The sequence below is a fragment of the Vulpes vulpes genome, chromosome 1, assembly GCF_048418805.1.
Source record: "Vulpes vulpes isolate BD-2025 chromosome 1, VulVul3, whole genome shotgun sequence".
In the NCBI taxonomy this organism is placed as follows: domain Eukaryota; kingdom Metazoa; phylum Chordata; class Mammalia; order Carnivora; family Canidae; genus Vulpes; species Vulpes vulpes.
This window is the reverse complement of record NC_132780.1, coordinates 143,050,130-143,067,942: the sequence shown is the minus strand read 5'-3', so window position 1 is coordinate 143,067,942 and position 17,813 is coordinate 143,050,130. Positions and strand designations below refer to the sequence as shown.

The 17,813-nt window shown below is 43.9% G+C and overlaps 1 protein-coding gene across 5 annotated transcripts in view; it reads left to right on the top strand.

Moving 5' to 3' along the window:
* CLIC5 (chloride intracellular channel 5) overlaps positions 1–17,813 on the top strand; it is a 155,942-nt gene that overhangs the window by 89,441 nt on the left and 48,688 nt on the right. Inside the window, exon 1 of one of the 5 annotated variants that reach the window (XM_072733280.1) lies at positions 2,348–2,542. The exons of the other annotated variants lie outside the window; for them this stretch is intronic. Within the exon in view, the coding sequence (XP_072589381.1) occupies positions 2,438–2,542 (105 nt within the window). The 5' untranslated portion in view covers positions 2,348–2,437. Of the gene's footprint in view, positions 1–2,347; positions 2,543–17,813 lie in introns of those variants that run through there. 5 annotated transcript variants of the gene reach the window in all.

The window sequence follows — 17,813 nt, the reverse complement described above, 5'->3', positions numbered from 1 at the left end:
AAGAAAGAAGGGATCTGGGCTTGCAGTGCTATTGGGCCACATCCTTCCAGGGTACTGGCATGTGCTGTACCCCATTTGAGCCTCACAGAGAATTTGAGAAGCACCTGGGCAGCTGTGGTTATTCCCAGTTACAGATGAGGGACAGAGCTTTGGGGCCAATACAAGCCACCTCTCTCTCCTCCGCTATCCCCCCATGGGTGACAGGATTGAGAGAAGAACCACCTTGCTCACAGCTAGTTACATAACCGCAGGTGCTCTAGACTAAAGTCCCGGATGTTCAACATTCCACTTCTAGTAAATTTGTTCAGAAAGCCTTGTTCCTCCTCAACCCCAAAGTCTTTCCCTGAGGCTGTGGTATTTGCATGCAGACTATATTTTGAACAATGAGAATGAATATGTCTGGCCCTGAACTTATCACAAGACTGAGAAGAGAACAATGAAACAGGGTCTGTTTTATTACTTGGTAGAAAGAGTCCCATGAAAAAAAGATCTGATAAGAGCTAATTGGGAGAACACAGGGGGAAATTACGCTTCTCGTTTTAGCTGTGCCCTATTTTTTCTGCTTTTTCTAGTTTTTCTGCAGCCCTCTGCTCTCTGGGGAGAAGTGTCTGCAGAGTCCCATCTGAGGTCGCCATTATAAATAAAACATGTAATCACCGAATGACACTGACACTCCGTCCCACTGATCCTCATTGAGGCCTCAGAATTTTCTACATCATGCTTCTGGCAGCCTCTTCCAGTAATTGAGAGATGAAGCACACATTGAAACGTCTTCGCCATTCCTGAGCCTCCACAGAAAGATAATTTGAAGGGGGCTGATCCTAAACATCTTGATAGAATTCAGAAATCTGTCTGCTATTCTTGAAGGCCAACGCTTGGCATCACCCATCCTAAACATAGCCAAACAATAGCGAGCTTCCTTAGGTAGAGCTTGCAAGTGAAGCTACTGTGACTAGCTCATTCGGCTTAAATTGGTTCACATGGTTGAGAGTTGGTCTAGAGGGCAGGACCATAGTATGATTTTTAGAAACCACATGCAGCTACTTTAATTAGTGCCTTCAAACTTAACAGAAATAAAAATTATATGCTTTGCTGAGTATTGACATAAATTTACGTTACATAAATTTCTACTCCAAACCTATTTTTTTAAAGATTCTATTTATTTATTTATTCATGATAGACACACAGAGAGAGAGAGAGAGAGAGAGAGAGAGGCAGAGACACAGACAGAGGGAGAAACAGGCTCCACATTAGGAGCCCGATGCGGGACTCGATCCCGGGACTCCAGGATCGCGCCCCGGGCCAAAGGCAGGCGCCAAACTGCTGAGCCACCCAGGGATCCCCCTACTCCAAACCTATTGATGGGACAATTTCTGTTAGAGCTGGAAACACACCTTCACATCATGTGATGATACCAAGTGGCTGATTTGAGAGCTCCTTTCTATGGATCCCAGTATTAGGATGCAAGAGCAAAAGTAGGGTTTTTTGGTGCTTGTGAATTTGAGCAGCCCAAGAGCATCATGCCAAATTCTAAGACTTACAGAAAGGATCCAGTAGAGGAGAACCATTCCTGCACCTCACTTATTTTGGAGTCACTTGGAGGTAGTTTTGTATATTTATAAAGACCACTTTCTGTTTTTCCTCCGAGGCACAAAGTGGAGAATTTATATGACCGTTCTTCACAAGGAAAGGCCATTTCCAACTTCTAAAAAAAAACTTTATTTATTCATGAGAGAGAGGCAGAGACATAAGCAAAGGGAGAAGCCAGCTCCCTGCGGGGAGCCCGATGCAGGACTCTATCCCAGGACCCCGGGATCATGACCCAAGCCGAAGGCAGACTCTCAACCACTGAGCCACGCAGGTGCCCCAATATCCAACTTTTTTGGAGCCTGAATAGTATTGCTTAGTGAGTACCTGGGAGCAGAGTTGGACATTATGCAGTCATCCCTTCATTTCACAGGCAAGGATACAGAAGGCGACACTGATACAATCACTTGCTCAAGGGCACATTTATCTTGCAGGACATCTGGGACCAGCACACAGGTCTTCCAGCTGCCACTGGCCAGACAGAAAGCAGGGTGGGCAATCTGTCTTTTGTAATGGTAGAACTTGTGAAAGAAAATATTGTAGGTCTTGGAAAAATTCCCTTTCTGAATAGAAACACAGATTTCATCTCAGGTTATGGCTTCCTGGGAGATGGCCTGGACCGTTGTGTGTGTGGTATAATCACTGGAGTGAGTTTATTTTTTTTTTTATGGGAGTACAATAAATAGAACATTTCCTGTCTCGGTCTGCCATTTGGAAAAGCTTTTCATTTCCCCTCTGGGCCTAGAGGATTACAAAAGACAGACTCCTTTTCAATTATAGCTCAGCCTGAGCTTGAACACACAACTCAGCCAGGATCGAGCTCAGATTGAGTTGTCTCAAGGCAGAGAAAATGAAATTGCATCTCCTTGACACAAAACCTGTCTGTAGCTGTGAGGCTGTTTTTAAAAAGTGGAAGACGGAATCATTGAGGACCGCAATCATCACAGCACATTCTGTAAGATCTTGAAAGGAATTAGTTGGGTGGGCTTATGTGATAGGAGGCACTGGCTGGTGGGGATCTTTCCATAGTGCATGGTGGTGCGGAAGCCTTTCCAGACTATGTTTTTTAGTATACTGATTGGGGGTGGTGGGCAGGGACCAGAGGGCAGAGGGACGATTAGGGGGCTGATGTGTTGAGGGCTTGCTATCTGCTAGGTTCTGTGCTCCCATTTCACGTGTGTGATCTCCCTGGATCCTCCTAGTCATCCCATGGGGGAGAAGGGGTGAGTGAAGGTGGGGATCTAGCAATACCATTTCTCTCCTGTACTTCCCCTGGGGGCTCAGCGCCTTCAGTATGAGTCTGACTTGTCTTTACCCTCAGTGAATCCTTCATATTAAAGTGGAATAAAGCTTGGTTAGAGTCTGTATACTACAATGATCAGAATTTTTCCTCCTATGACTTTAGTATTTTACTCTTTTAAGAGAGTAAAAGGACAGGTAAGCAGAGGCTAGCAGGAACTTCACCTCTAGAGATGAATTTTGGAAGGATTCAGTTCTCACAGATGCTGCGATTATGTCTGAATCACGCACATTGATGGCTTTGAGATTTCAATCGTCTCCGCTCTGCTGCAGACTCCACCCCACCACTTGTATCCTGGACAAGCCATCTGTGCTTTGTGGAGCTCTGTTGGCCTCATCTGAGACATGAAGGAGTTGCATGAGGCCTGAAGAGTCTAGGCTGGGGTGAGGGTGGGGCAGCCTTCCAACAGGAAAGCTTCTTCAATAGCTTTCTGAGGGAACATCCTGAGAATACCATGGAAAGGTGTTCGAGGAAAATTGTGGGAAGGCAAAGACTTGAAGGGCCTGTGAAGGTGGTTAGAAGTGGTTCTTGCTGTATGTCTCATTTCTCCTGGTGCTGCAGTGATGGCTGCTGCCCTGGAGCTCTAGCTGCCTGCCTGTCAGGGTGGAGGGCCAGCCCGCAAGTTCCATCTCCTCAGCGAACACTTCCCCGCAGGAGCCAGTGTGGTTCTGGGATCTGGGAGGCCGTTGCTGGCTCATAGGATTTCTATTCAGCCAGTAGAATCCCTAACTGCAGATATAAGGCTCAGGGATATTTACCTTTTCTGAGCCATGTTTTGGCCATTTTAGAGTGCCTTTCAAGAGCATCTTCTTTAATCGACCCACTTTATGCATAACAAAACTAAAGCTGGGCATGGGGGCTGGAAATTATTTGCACAAGATCTCACAGTTATTTGAGCCCAAACTAGATCTGGAACATAGGACTTCTAATCTCTGCTTTCTATTGCCCTCCCTTCTTTTGATTAAAGGGCTACCCCAGGAACTCCATTTAGCCAGACACCCTCCAAATATTCTGGCCAGGGTCTTACCACAAGCAAGGATCCCAAATTCATAGCACTCATATCAAAGCAAAGTTAAACATTCCTGTAGTCTCCACCTCCAGATTAATTAAAAAGGAATGTGTTTTGTTTTTAAGTCTTGCCTTTCTGACCAGCCCTGAAGTAATTTTAAATAGAGTATTTTAAATGGAAATTAAAGCAGCTTTGTGACAAGAAGTGCTTCCCATTGGCCCCAGCACTCTACTCATTATAGAAGCTCCAGCCTTATAAGTGGAAAAGATAAGAATTGACTGGATCTCACATAGGATTTAAAAGGGAAAAAGCCCTTTTATAGTCTGGTCTCCAGACTCTGGGATGCTACTGTTACCATTCTTCCTTCTTTCCCAGCTGCTCACCTACCTGGCAGATGCCTGAAACCCCAGAACTAGAGCTCTATCCCTTCTGCTTATATCTGGCCCATAATCAATGCCAAACAATTATCCAGGATTCATTCTTTAATTCGAGTGCTTTCAGAGTTGGCTTTGAGAAATGGGGAAGACACCATGTTGGGGATGGATGGCTAAAGAGGTAAGAGACCAGTGATGGCAGGAAAAGCAGACCTAGGGGACATAGGGACTCCCAGAAGATAGGCTTTTGACTGCTTTGTGGCCTCGCCTTTGATTGAGCCAACATTCTCAGACTGCAGGAAGAAAGAGAACTAGAGAATCCCTGGCTGAGTTTCCTGAATACAGCACAAAGGACAAGACCCCTTGTCCAGCTTATAAATACCCCACTCTGTAACCAAGCCTCCAGACCTGCACATATGCAGTCACTTCTGCTCCCAGGTCCTCACCCACTGTTTTGCTTGAATAAATCCTCTTATCCTTAGACTCATATCATTGGTTTGCCCCAAGACCTTCCCTGAACTCTCAGATGGGCTCCTTTGTGTTCCTACTCTACCCATGCTCTGTCACTATTTGCTCTTCACTTATGATCTGGACATCATCTCCTTACCTTTTGCTGCCTTCATGTGGGCCAGCTTTTTAAGGAAAGGGACTGGTTCTTATTCATCATTGAACTCCCAGGCTCTGCACCCAGCAGGCCCTCAGTGAAGGTACTTGTCTGACTACGTGGACCACCCCCTGCCTAAGTGGTCAGGTAACTGCATATGGTTCAAGGTGAGGCTAAAGCCTCCTAGTGCTCCACACAGCCAGGAAAGCTGAAATAGGACTTGATGGGATCCTGCCTATAGAAGAGAGTCTCTGTAGCCATTGGTGGCTAGAGGATAGTGCATGGGAAGAGGAAATGTGGTTGAGCCCATATGACCATGTGAGAGCCTGGACCTGGTCACAGTGTTGTCTGTCACCCTCACGGAGGACCCATCTGCAGAGATCAAGAGCAGTCTTGTGTGGAGGTACAACCATGAAGGTATGAGCTGGCAAGTGAGGTTCCTGGCACTGTGGCTGCACTGATTTAAGGTTCTTCAGATATCTTCCATCCAAAATGTGCTTTCCATTTCCTGAACAGCTCAAAATGGTGCCTTTCTTTCAGGGCCTATGCAAGGACTGGCAGTGGGGGAGCATTAGTAGAGGTGCAGGGTGGGGAAGAGGGGGAGAAGGAGGGCTGTAGTCTGATGGCATCTCCAGGACAGGAGTGTAAGGAAATAGGGAACAAAAAGAGTAAGGAGGGCCCCTGAAATTTTCCTGAGATTCTGACTGTGTGTTTGGCGGGGGCCTGGGGACCTCATTTGTCTGTTTTTTTTTGTTTAACACATCCTTTAGGTGGTTCTATTATATATATCCCTAACTGTGAGCACCACTAGGTCAGACGTGGCCAAGTCCAGTCCAACATTGGAATCCTTTTGAGAGTTTTGAGGAAAAAAAAAAAGTTCTGAGCCCTACCCCAGATAAATTAAATCCAGATATCTGAGAGCAGGTCCTGGGCATGGCATTTTTAAGTGAATATTAGCCTTTTCAAGTTCTATAAACCTACTTCACCAACATATTATAAAATACTCATTTTTGCCAGAAAATTTTCCAAAGGGTCCCAGATTTAAGTGAACCTATTTAATAAATCTCATGACTCAGATGTAATGTTAGTTGGCATAAGCTTTTAATCTGTCATATTTGGGAGTTTGGGGTAGATGAGAGTTACTGAACCCAAGTGAGATGCCAGATGGCAGATTTTGTGATTTGAAATCTAAAGTCTTTCCAGACCAGCTTGTGATATTAAGATTCCATATCCCAAACTCCGCATTCAGACAACTAAAGCAGAGGGTGGGATGAATAGTAATTGAAGGATCTTTGCTATCATAGGATCCCAAATGCTAACTTTTGTGGGAGATGCGGAGTTCAGTGTCAAGATACTCTTGTCTGCTGTGAAGATTATAGCAGTTGCAGGTTCATTCCGTGAACGTAAGAGAAATGGATTCATGATCAAAAGTTGGAACTAGTATCTCTAGTATCTCAAATAATAAATATGAAATAGGTCAAGGAAGGAAAGCAACACTTTTGACAGTGGCCTGATTAAGTGGAAAACATGTTTTCTTCATTAAGACTGCTATTCTTCTGGGGCAGGCTTAGGTGAGAAGATGTCTTCAAATGAAACCCATGTGAGACAGAGTTCCATTTATTTGAGGCTGTAGATTTATATCGCTCTTTGGCTTCCTGTGCTTTGGTGTATTTCTGATGTGGGAGACTTCCAGCTTTTAGCTTTCCTGATTCAAGCATTGAGAGCCATAGTCAAGCCTGAAAGAACAGCATGATGATCCCATAAATATGTGTAGCAGAGGTTCCTGGTGATGAGAGGACATACAGGCTTCCACCAGGCTCCAGTAGAAAATCACCAGGGATTGGCCACAACCTGAGTCTCACCTTCATCCATCTATCTTCCTTGAGTTCTTGTCTTTGGCACCTGAGCCCCTTGAAAACAGTGGTTGAAGAATGTAACTCAGCACAGAAACTCAATGACTTTACAGAACACAGACATACATGTGCCCATGATCATACCTACAACTCACCCAACATGCATCCGTTTCCCTGTCTCCCTTATGGTCCATGTGACACTGTCCTCGTTTAGGAACACTTCTCTAGCCAGTGGACAGTGACCATAGTTCTTCCTGTGTTTGCTTTCTCTCCTGAATGCATTGCTTGGCACACAAAACCCTGAGCACCAAGGTATTGTTGAGTTTTTGTGCCATCAAAGAGAGGTCTACTGGCCCTTGACCAAGGCATAGCATTTCATAAAGAGGGATGTTTAATTAGCTCTTCCTAAGTATTTGTCTTCTGAAGTCATAATGACTATAACTATAAATTTATAAAGTGAAAATCATGTGTTTTATGCCTACTACCATTCAGTGGTGTAACAACCCTGTGAGGTAAATATTTCTGCCCCCAATTTGCAGATAAGAAACCTGAGGTTAAGTGGGTACGTGTTACTTGTTGGGTAACATACCACCCCAAAACTTAGTGGCTTTAAATGATGAAAACATTAATTTTGCTCATGAATCTGCAGTTCAACCAGGGCTTCGTGGGGATAACTCATTTTACTTCACTAGGTGTCATTTGGGACAACTCGAAAGCTGGGGCCTGGAATCATCTGAAGTCACATTCATTCACATGTCTGGTCAGTGATGCCACCTGTCAGCTGAGCACTCAGCTGGAACTGTCAATTGGAACACTGCACAATGACTCTTGTGCTCTGGATTGCTCATGACATGGTTTCCAAGAGCAGGCATCAAAAAGGAGAGAGTATGCCAGGCTCAATCTGTTCTTTTTATGACCTGGTTTCAGAAGTCATACATTTGACATTCTACTACTCATCCAGACAGCCATAAAGGCCCACCCAATTTCAAGAAGAAGGCAAATATGGACTCCACCTCTTGAGAGTATATGGAACTGGACATAGTGCTGTAGCCACTTTGGGAAATAAAACTTGCCACATACAGCTGTTTGATATCAGGGCTGGAATTTGAACCCATGTCTGCCTGACTCTATACCATGCCCTTTACACTGTACTCCAGAACTCTGTGGAGTCAAGGACACAAGCCTGCCTCTAGTGCAATGGACTTTAGTTGATAAATATTATACCTGGGGCTAGTAGATCAGAAAAAGCCTAACCCAGAAACAGAGGTTTGGATGTTGGGACCTCCCGGGCTTTGTGCAAATTCATGATAGGAGACCCATTCTGTCTCCCGAAACCCTATAGGGTAACTTGGAAGACATAACAGGACTGTCAAATTTGTACTTCTTGAGACACCTGGATGGCTCAGCAGTTGAGCATCTGCCTTTGGCTCAGGGTGTGCAAGGGGCCTGCTTCTCCCTCTGCCTATGTCTCTGCCTCTCTCTGTGTCTCTCATGAATAAATAAATAAAATCTTTAAAAATATATTTAAATTTATACTTCTTGAACATTTCTTGGGCTCCCAGGGTTTCATTAAGTCAATCAATCAATCACCAGTTGCACTTATGCTAACAAAAGACTTCTCAACTATCTTATTAGAAAGAGAGATTGCTTGGTATGGAAAATAGTAATAACAAAGAATACTACCTGACTTTTACTAATAAAGAAATGTCAGGTGTCTAATAACTGGCAAACTATTCAATTGAAATGAGGCAAAGTCTAGAATAATGTAGAAGGGAGTGAGAGAATGGGAGGTGGAAGTCACAAGGAAGGATGGAGCCAAGTGAACCCTATAGCATTTCAACATTTTCTCTTTTTCTTCTTCCTCTTTCTTCCTTTTCCTTCTTTTCTTTTTTTTAAGCTTGGGGGTTGAATAGCATGTGTTCAGTTCTAAGAGCCAGTGTTACTGCTGACTTAGGAAGGATAATCATGTTCTTGGGGGTGGAGGAGTTCTCCAGAGGGCATCAAGCATGGAGCAAGGGGGGTGCCGGGGGGTGCGGGGGGAGGCTAACCGAGAGGCCAAGGTGAGGAAGAGGAGGAAGTCAGCCAAAGAACAGGAGGGTCAAATGTGGGACCAATAGCAACAGTGGAGCACTAAGCCACCTGTGGGCCCTTCTGAGCCCAGGGCCTCATGCGGCCACACAGATGGCCTGCCCATGGAACCAGCCCAGTAGGCAGGGGGCACCAGGTGACAGGGACACTTTAAGAAGTAGGGAAAGTCAAAAGTTCTAACTGCAAGAAAAAAAAGTCAAGTAGGAGTAAATTACAAAGAAAAAGAATTGCTGAGGCCCAGAAAGGGATTGAGGATCATTTTAAAAGAGGGCGTGAAGTAGAAGCAGGACTGGCAAGAGGTTTAAAAGAGACCCATTCATTTAATCAAACAGTATGGACATGAAAGAATAAAAATAAAAAGCCATGTGGGAGTGAAAAAAGGGGCTAGGAGAAGGGGCATTGGTGTTGGGTTGGAAAGGGCAGCTCTTTCTCAGAGTGTGCGGAAGAATAGGCGGTGAATACAGACTCAGGGCAGATTGACATAGCGCTCAGGGTAGGCTGAAGGCCACTGCCAAGAGGCCTCAAGCACAGCAATATTACACAACACAAAGAGTTGTAGGTGTCCTTGGCCCCAAAGCGACTTTCAGACCAGAGCAGAAACTACTAAGGGTCAAAGGCACCACTGGACCCTGCTCTCTTAGTAAGACCCTTAACAGAGTAGCCTTCTAGGAATGGCACCCACAAGTTCCTTTGAGAGGGGATATTTACGTAACTATATTGAGTTGTTTCTAAAACCATCTGGGGAGCTAAGGTGTTGATGACAGACACTGGATTGATGGGTTACCTGTCATAGGCAATACTTTTAAATTTACTTTGTGTGATGTTTAATTTTGTGTGTCAGCTTCGCTGGGCTGTGGTGCTCAGATATTTAGTCCAGCATTGTTCTAGATATTTCTGTGCTACAAGTGTTTTTTGGGTGAGACTAACATTTAAATGAATAGACTTTGAGTAGAGCAGATTACCTACTCTAACATGTGTGGGCCTCATTCAGGTAGTGGAACATCGGAACAGAAAGACTGACCCCCTCTGAGGAAGAGGAAGTTCTATCAGCAGACTGCCTTTGGAGTCAACCTGCTGCTCTTCCCTGAGTCTCCAACCTGATGACCTACTCCATCAGGTTATGGACTTACCAAACCTCTATGGTCATGGGAGCAAATCTCTTAAAATAATTATTTCTATTTTTAAAAAAGATTTTATCTATTTATTTGACAGAGAAAGAGAATGCAAGTATGGGGAGCAGCAGACAGAGGGAGAGGGAGAAGCAGGCTCCCTGTGGAGCAGGGAACCCCATGGGGGCTCATCCTAGGACCCCAGGATCGTAACCTGAGTCAAAGGCAGATGCTGAACCAACTGAGCCACCCAGGTGTCCCTAATTATCTCTATCTATCATGCACACACATGTATCCTGTTGGTTCTACTTCTAGAGAACCCTGACTAACGCACTTGAAATTCTTCATGTCACACTGCATAGGCTGATCCAGGCTTTATAATCCACTTTACATAAATGCTGACAGTATCTGAAGCCTCCAGTGTGTACTTGTTACCTATTTAGTGAATGAAAAATGCCCGGATGCCTATGAGTGAAGATTCACGTGGCAGCCAAGGAAAGAGCTGTTGTTCCTTCAAGGATAAAACTCCCCGTCCTCAAGTGGACCACAAACAACCAAGACCTATCCCTGATAATGGAAGGCTTACCAACCAAATTATTATAGACCATTCAGTATTTAAAAAATCATCGTTGGAATGCCTGGGTGGCTCAGGGGTGGAGCATCTGCCTTCAGCTCAGGACGTGATCCCAGGATCCAGGATCGAATCTCGCATCAGGCTCCCTGCATGGAGCCTCCTTCTTTCTCTGACTGTCTCTGCCTCTCTCTCTCTCTCTCTCTCTCTCTCTCTCTCTGTGTGTGTGTGTGTGTGTGTGTCTCTCATGAATAAATAAATCTTAAAAAAATAAAAATAAAAAATCATCATAATAAGGAATACTCTATGAGTTATACTAATAAGGAAAAAATGGGCAGCTCTAACTATTGTTATTGTATAGAAAAATTCTTTCTCTTTCATGTAATGGGAATCAGTTTATTGCTCTATATATGAGTCATTTTATATCCAAAGAAAGTTCTCTTTCTGTGGCCTTTGTCACCTTGATACTCTTTCCCATAAGATAACAACCAGCCTAGTGTGGCAGAAAGCTACAAATCAGAAATCAGGAATTCTGTCCCTGATTCTGTCATGGCACCAGGCTGTGCAACCATAGACAAGTCGTTTAACCTTTCTGGGCTTGTTTGCTGACCAATAAAATGAAAGAGCTAGACTATATCATCCCTGAGTTCAGTTCTAACTTCATTATTATAGAATTTTTATTTCTAAACTTGAAAAACTTGCCTAATCACCTGAGTCTGGGGTTAGTTTTCATGGGCCAAAGCAACAAAAAGTTGAAATGTGCCATAAATTAATTTTCTGGACAAAACTGGGGTTTCTCCATCTAGGACTTATCTTTGCTAGGTTTTTATTTTTATTTATTTATTTATTTTTTTTTTAATTTTTATTTATTTATGATAGTCACACAGGGAGAGAGAGAGAGAGGCAGAGACACAGGCAGAGGGAGAAGCAGGCTCCATGCACCGGAAGCCCGATGTGGGATTCGATCCCGGGTCTCCAGGATCGCGCCCTGGGCCAAAGGCAGGCGCCAAACCGCTGCGCCACCCAGGGATCCCTTTGCTAGGTTTTTAAATGAATCAAACCAAGAGCCTAAAAATACTGCATTCTGAAATATCAGACATGTAAACATCTGTAGTACTCTGGGCCCAACCAAGAGAGAGAAACCATGCAGTAGTTTAAACAGGAGAAGTTTAACATAAAGTATAACTATGATAAATAGTAACTATGACATCTATGAGAATTCTGAAGCTATAGGAAAATAGCCAAGGAAGGGGTTCAACTCTCATTGGAGGGAGCAACTGGGTGGCTCAGTGGTTGAGTGCCTTCCTTTGGCTCGGAGCATGATCCTAGGGTCCTGAGATCGAGTCCTGCATCAGCACACAGGGAGCCTGCTTCTCCCTCTGCCTATGTTTCTGCCTCTCTCTATGTGTCTGTCATGAATAAGTAAATAAAATCTTTAAAAAAGCTCACTGAAGAAGTACTGGTCAGCCCAGTAAAAAAGCACAGAAGCTCTCTGGTTTGGCCAGGCCAGAGCTGGTCCAGAATTGTTAGGGCAAGTAATAGGCTACTGTCCAGAGCTCAGCTGGGGAACAGGTGGTCAGCAATGGTGTCATAGGCATAAGTGGGAACCAGGTGGTAGCAGGAGGAGGAGGAGGCCTTCAGGCCACATGAGGCTTGCAAAGTAAGCATCACATTTGTGTGGCCATCCTGAGCAGAGGCATGCTCTGTACAGGCTCCATGGAGGCTCCTCTGGCCACAAAGTGCCAGAGGGAACACATTCTGGGCTGTGGCTAGGGCAGGCTCTGCTGGATGTCATCACACCCACACAGCTGCCCCCCAGCCTTCACCAGAGACAGGAGAAGAGCCTCTTCCTTCTGCAGGGTCCCTCCAGTGCTTTCTCCTAAGAAAGACACCATTACGCTCACTGTAGAAATGCTGAAAGGAATTTCCCCCTAATCTCATAAAACATTTCCTACAGCTTGCATTCAGAGCTGAGAGACAATAAATTGATAAACAACATATAGCTGTCGAGTCCAAATGCCATCTGACCATTGTCTGCTATTCCCTCTTGGGAATATTCCTCTCCAAAAATTCCTCCCTCTTCCAGACCCTGGTGCCCCCAAGTGACTTGTTTTTAAAAAGGTTTATTTATTTATGATAGACCTAGAGAGAGAGGCAAGAGACACAGGGAGAGGGAGAAGCAGGCTCCCTGAGAAGCCGGAAGTGGGACTCGACCCAGGATCACGCCCTGAGCCAAAAGCAGATGTTCAACCACTGAGCCACCCAGGGGTCCCCCCAAGTGACTTTTGGACAGTCATCAGCTTCTTCTTGTGCAGAGACAAAGCTCTGTGTACCTGGTCCTTTCGTGGGGTGTCTTTAATCAACGGTTCTCAAATGTCGCTCATGGCCTCTTGGTGTCCCCAAGGCCCTTTCAGGAATTCTGGGAGGTCATACCCATTTTCAAAGAAATGTAATTTCTCCCTGGGGTCGAAATTTCATGCGTACAGCTACCTGTGTTTTAGCACAAATCAAGGCTGTGGTATAAACAGTACTAGGAGTCACGTGCATGCAGGAAAAAAAGAAGCCAGTCTTATTTATGAATGTCCTTGATGAAGCAGTAAAAAGTATATAATGTAATAAAATATCAACCCTTGGGTATATGTCTTTTAAACATTCTGGCTGATGAAATGGGAAATCCACATAAAGCTGTTGGGCTGCATTCTGAGTACAACGGTTGTCGGAGGAACAGCCCTTGCTTGATTGAGTGGTGAGCTGAACCAGCCACTTCTCTCACGGAACAGGGTTTTTACTTGAAAGAGCAAGTGGCAGACAAACTGTGGCTTTTCAGGCTTGGTACTTGCCAGACATTTTCTGGAAAATCAGTGAAAGAGCTTGTTGGTTCCAGGATACCAGCTGACAGGATTTATTGCCTATGATAAAACTCAAGCTTTCAAGAGAAAATTAGAATATTGGGAAACACATCCCTGCCACCGTGCATTTGACGGCTTCTCTGAAACTTCTCGGATGAGCTTAGTGATGATATTAATGAATGAAATATTTTGACATTGTATGATGACATGTATCAGCATTTGGAAGATCTGCATAGCTCAGTGAAATGCTATTTTCCAAATGACGAATTTGTGACATAAAACAAATCATTCATGGGTGAAAGATCCATTCATAGTGCGAGATAGATGAATGGGTTTTAGTGGAACAGAAGAACTTCACTGATAGGGTTTCAAATTCCATCTACCAACGAGGTTTTAAGAAACTACCACTTGAGTTTCGGTATGGTATTAAAGAAAAATGCCCAGGATTATCTGAAAAAGCTATTAAATTACTCCTCCTTTTTCCAACTACATATCTGAGTGACGGCAAATTTTCTTTTTATACTTCAACCAAAAAGCAAAAGATTGAATGCAGAAGCCAGCTTTGATTAAGTCAGACATTAAAGATTTTGCAAAATATAAAACAATACTGCTCCTCTCACTCAATTTCTTTTCTTAAAAAATACATTTCCTTTATTTCAAAGTATTACTTATGTTAATGTACAATATGTTTATTATCATTGCTATCATTATATTTAAAAGAATAAGTAAATGACTTTAAAATATTTTTTAGCTTTCACTTATAATACAGTAAATACAAAAGCTCTTTGGGATTCTCAATCATCTTTAAAAGTATGAAGAGTTTTAAGACCAAAATGTTTGAGGATTGCTGTCTTAAATAAATCCCCATTAGTCACTTAAATTCACAAAATTTATAAATGCAATGAAGGAGGTCAAGAGAGGAAGGTGACTTTATTACTCAAGGTCACACAGTGAATTAGAGGCAGAGATATGTCTAGATCCATGATCTCCTACTACAGTGTGTTATACAATCCAAACTTTCTCGCCAGGACCCTCTTCAGAGTGCAAACATCACAATTTTGAGATACTCAAGCCCTAAATAGGGAGCAATACCATCCTCCCCTCAACATGCATCAGCTCAGACACCGACAGGCACCAGCTAAATTTCAGGCACCTGTGCTTGTTGCTGCTGAGAGCAAAATAAATAAAACATGGCCCATGTTTTGGAGGTAACCAAGCTCACCCTTTAGAGGGAGGACTATATGAAAGGCAATATCTCATAGCAGATAACCTCACCTACCTGCAATATAACATGATGTATATTCATACTACCTACATAATTACATCATGCCATTATTTTTTTTAAAGATTTTAATTTATTTACTCATGAGAGACATACACAGAGAGAGAGAGGCAGAGACACAGGCAGAGGGAGAAACAGGCCTCATGCAGGGAGCCGGACGGGGGACTCGATCCCGGGTCCCCATGGTCACGCCCTGGGCTGAAGGTGGTGCTAAACCGCTGAGCCACCCGAGCTGCCCACAACATGCCATTATTATATCAATATTGCATATCATATGAGTTTTATTATATACATAGCATATAATATAGTAGAATAGAACTCATAGTAAATACGGAAACAGGCAGTACTTTGGGGTCACAATTTTGTGCATGTACCCTAGGCCCATGGCAGAGCAGAATTGTGAGCTTGGGAAGTTTTGCCACCAGCTGTATACCATTCTCCTGACACTTTCTGACTTGCATTAGTTTTCTAGGGCTGTCATAACAAATCACCATAAACTGGTTGGCTTCTCTCACACACGACACACACATTTATTCTGGAGGCTAAAAGTTTGAAATCAAGGTGTCAGCAAGGCCATGATCTCTTCAAAGGCTCTAGGGAAGGATTCTCTTCCTCATCTCTTCTTGTTTCTGGTGTGTCTGGCAATACTTGGTGTTCCTTAGCTTATAGATGCAGGACTCCCAATTTCTGCCTCTGTCTTCACATGAACTTCTCTCCTCCAGGTCTGTGTTCAAATTGCTCTATTCTTATAAGGGCATCAGTCATATTTAGGGCCTGTCCTAATCCAATATGACGTCATCTTAACTCGATTACATCGGCAGAGACCCAAATAAGGTCATACATGTTCTGGAAAGACATGAATTTAGTGTGAATTGGGGGCATTATTTAACCAAGTACACTGTGTGCCTGCCCAGGCTTCATTGTTCACCGCCTCTTTGGAGCATCCCTCACATTTTCCCTCACACATTTCAGGACCCAGCATCCCATTGAGCCTCACCTGGCCATTCCCTGTTGGTGTGTTGAGTGGTTGCCACAAGCTCCCATCGTTTAACTTATGAGTCTAACACAGGACTTACCTGGGCCATGTAACTGGTAACTTGTGAAGGAGGAAAGAAAGAAGGTAAACAACTCAATAGTAAAAAAACAAATACCCTGATTAAAAAAACAGGCTAAGGACTTGAATAGACATTTCTCCAAAGGGGATGTAAAAAGCCAACAGGTATATGAAAAAATCTCTAAGTCACTTATCATCAGGCAAATGCAGATCAAAACCACAATGAGATACTACCTCACACCTGTCAGGCTGGCTACCATCAAAAAACCCAATGTCAACAAGCAGTGCTGAGGAGGCAGAGACATTGGGACCTGTGTGCACTGTTAGTGGGAATGCAATTGGAGTAGCTGCTATGGAGAACAGTATGGAGGTTCCTCAGAAACAAAAAACTAGAACTACTCTATGATGGAGCAATCTCACTTCTGGGTATTTATCTAAAATAATTGAAATCAAGATCTTTTTTTTAAAATTAAGATTTTATTTATCTATTTGACAGAGACAGAGAACACAAGTAGGCAGAGTGGCAGGCAGAGGCAGAGGCAGAGGGAGAAGCAGAAGCAGAAGCAGGCTCCCCACTGAACAGGGAGACCTATGTGGGGCTCAATCCCAGGACTCTGGGGTCATGATTTGAGCCTAAGACAGACGCTTAACTGACTGAGCCACCCAGGCGCCCCTGAAATCAGGATCTTGAAGAGTTACTAGCACCTCCCTCATGCAGCACTATTAGCCATAGCCAAGACGTGGGAGGAGCCTAAGTGTCCACGGACAGATGAATGGATAAAGAAACTACCTGTGGTGTACGCACGCAGTGGAATACTGTTGAGCCTTAATACGGAAGGAAGTTCTGAAAATGCTACACCATGGATGAACCTCGAGGACATGATGCTAAATGAGTTGAGTTAATCTCAGAAAGACAAACATTGCTCGATTTCATTCATATAAGGTCACTAAACTAGTCAACATCATAGAATCAAAGAGTGGAGCAGTGGTTGCCAGGGCTGGGGGGAGGGGAAATGAGGAGCTGCTATTCAGTGGGAATAAAATTTCAGGTAAGCAAGGTGAATCAGCTCTAGAGCTCCGCTGTACAACGCTCTGCCTGTGACCAACAGTAATGTATTGTCCCCTTGGAATGTCTTAGGGAGTAGATCTCATGTTAAATGTTTTGGCCACAAGAAAGGAGAAGAAAAGAGAAAAGAGAAAAAAAGAAGAAGCTGAGAATCCTTACATGTTATTTCTATTGCTCCTTTAGCAATTTTCATTTCCTGGGCCTTGCATCACAATTTACAACGTGATAGTTAGTTTCCTGGTCTAGAGTAATTTATGACAATAGGGAAAGTGTGGGAAGCTGTGAAAGCCTGAACCCTTTGCTTCTCTGGCACAGCTGTGTGCACATGGGCTGAAGGGTGCGGTGTGCACACCACTCCCAGCATTGTCACCTTCAGCTCTGTGACCTGTGGCCACTGGGTTACCTGTTTGGGGCTTCAGATTGGATTCCGGGCATGGATGCAGGAGCTCTGCATCTAGAACCAGATCACCTGGGTTCAATCCAGGGACACTTAGGCTGGTCATTTCCTTCTCTGGGCCTCAGTTTCCACATCGTGCAAAAGGGTGATGATATGCCACTGCATAGGCTTCTCGTGAGGAATAAATGAGTTAATATTATATATGAAGCATTTCCAACAGTGCCCGAAAATGTAGACGTGGTTATTATTACATGATTTCCTGTCCAGCTAGTAAGAATTCCAGTATTTTACTAGTTCCTCCTTCAATTCTCTTATCACTGCCCACCCACCCCTGTACCCCTACCAGAGGTAAAACAGGTGACAGTATGTGGATGTGGCTTTTGGTTTTGGTTTTTAATTCTCTGCTTATCACTTTTAACTGGCCCTGGGGAAGATTTCCTTTGTCAGGAAGTCTTAAAGGACCAGGAACCAGGTGCCTGTCGATTGAGTACTTCTTGGGAAGAAGGTCTGAGATAGCTGACATCATAAACTCCAGTTAGCACCAAGCTATTATTAAATTAATAGCTGCCTGTCTGAGTGTGGCTTTATCAGTAACTTAAGCTCTGTGGGTAGGTGTGGAACCCACAATGTGGCCTCCCACCTTTCAGATTTTATATAACGGAGCCCGTGG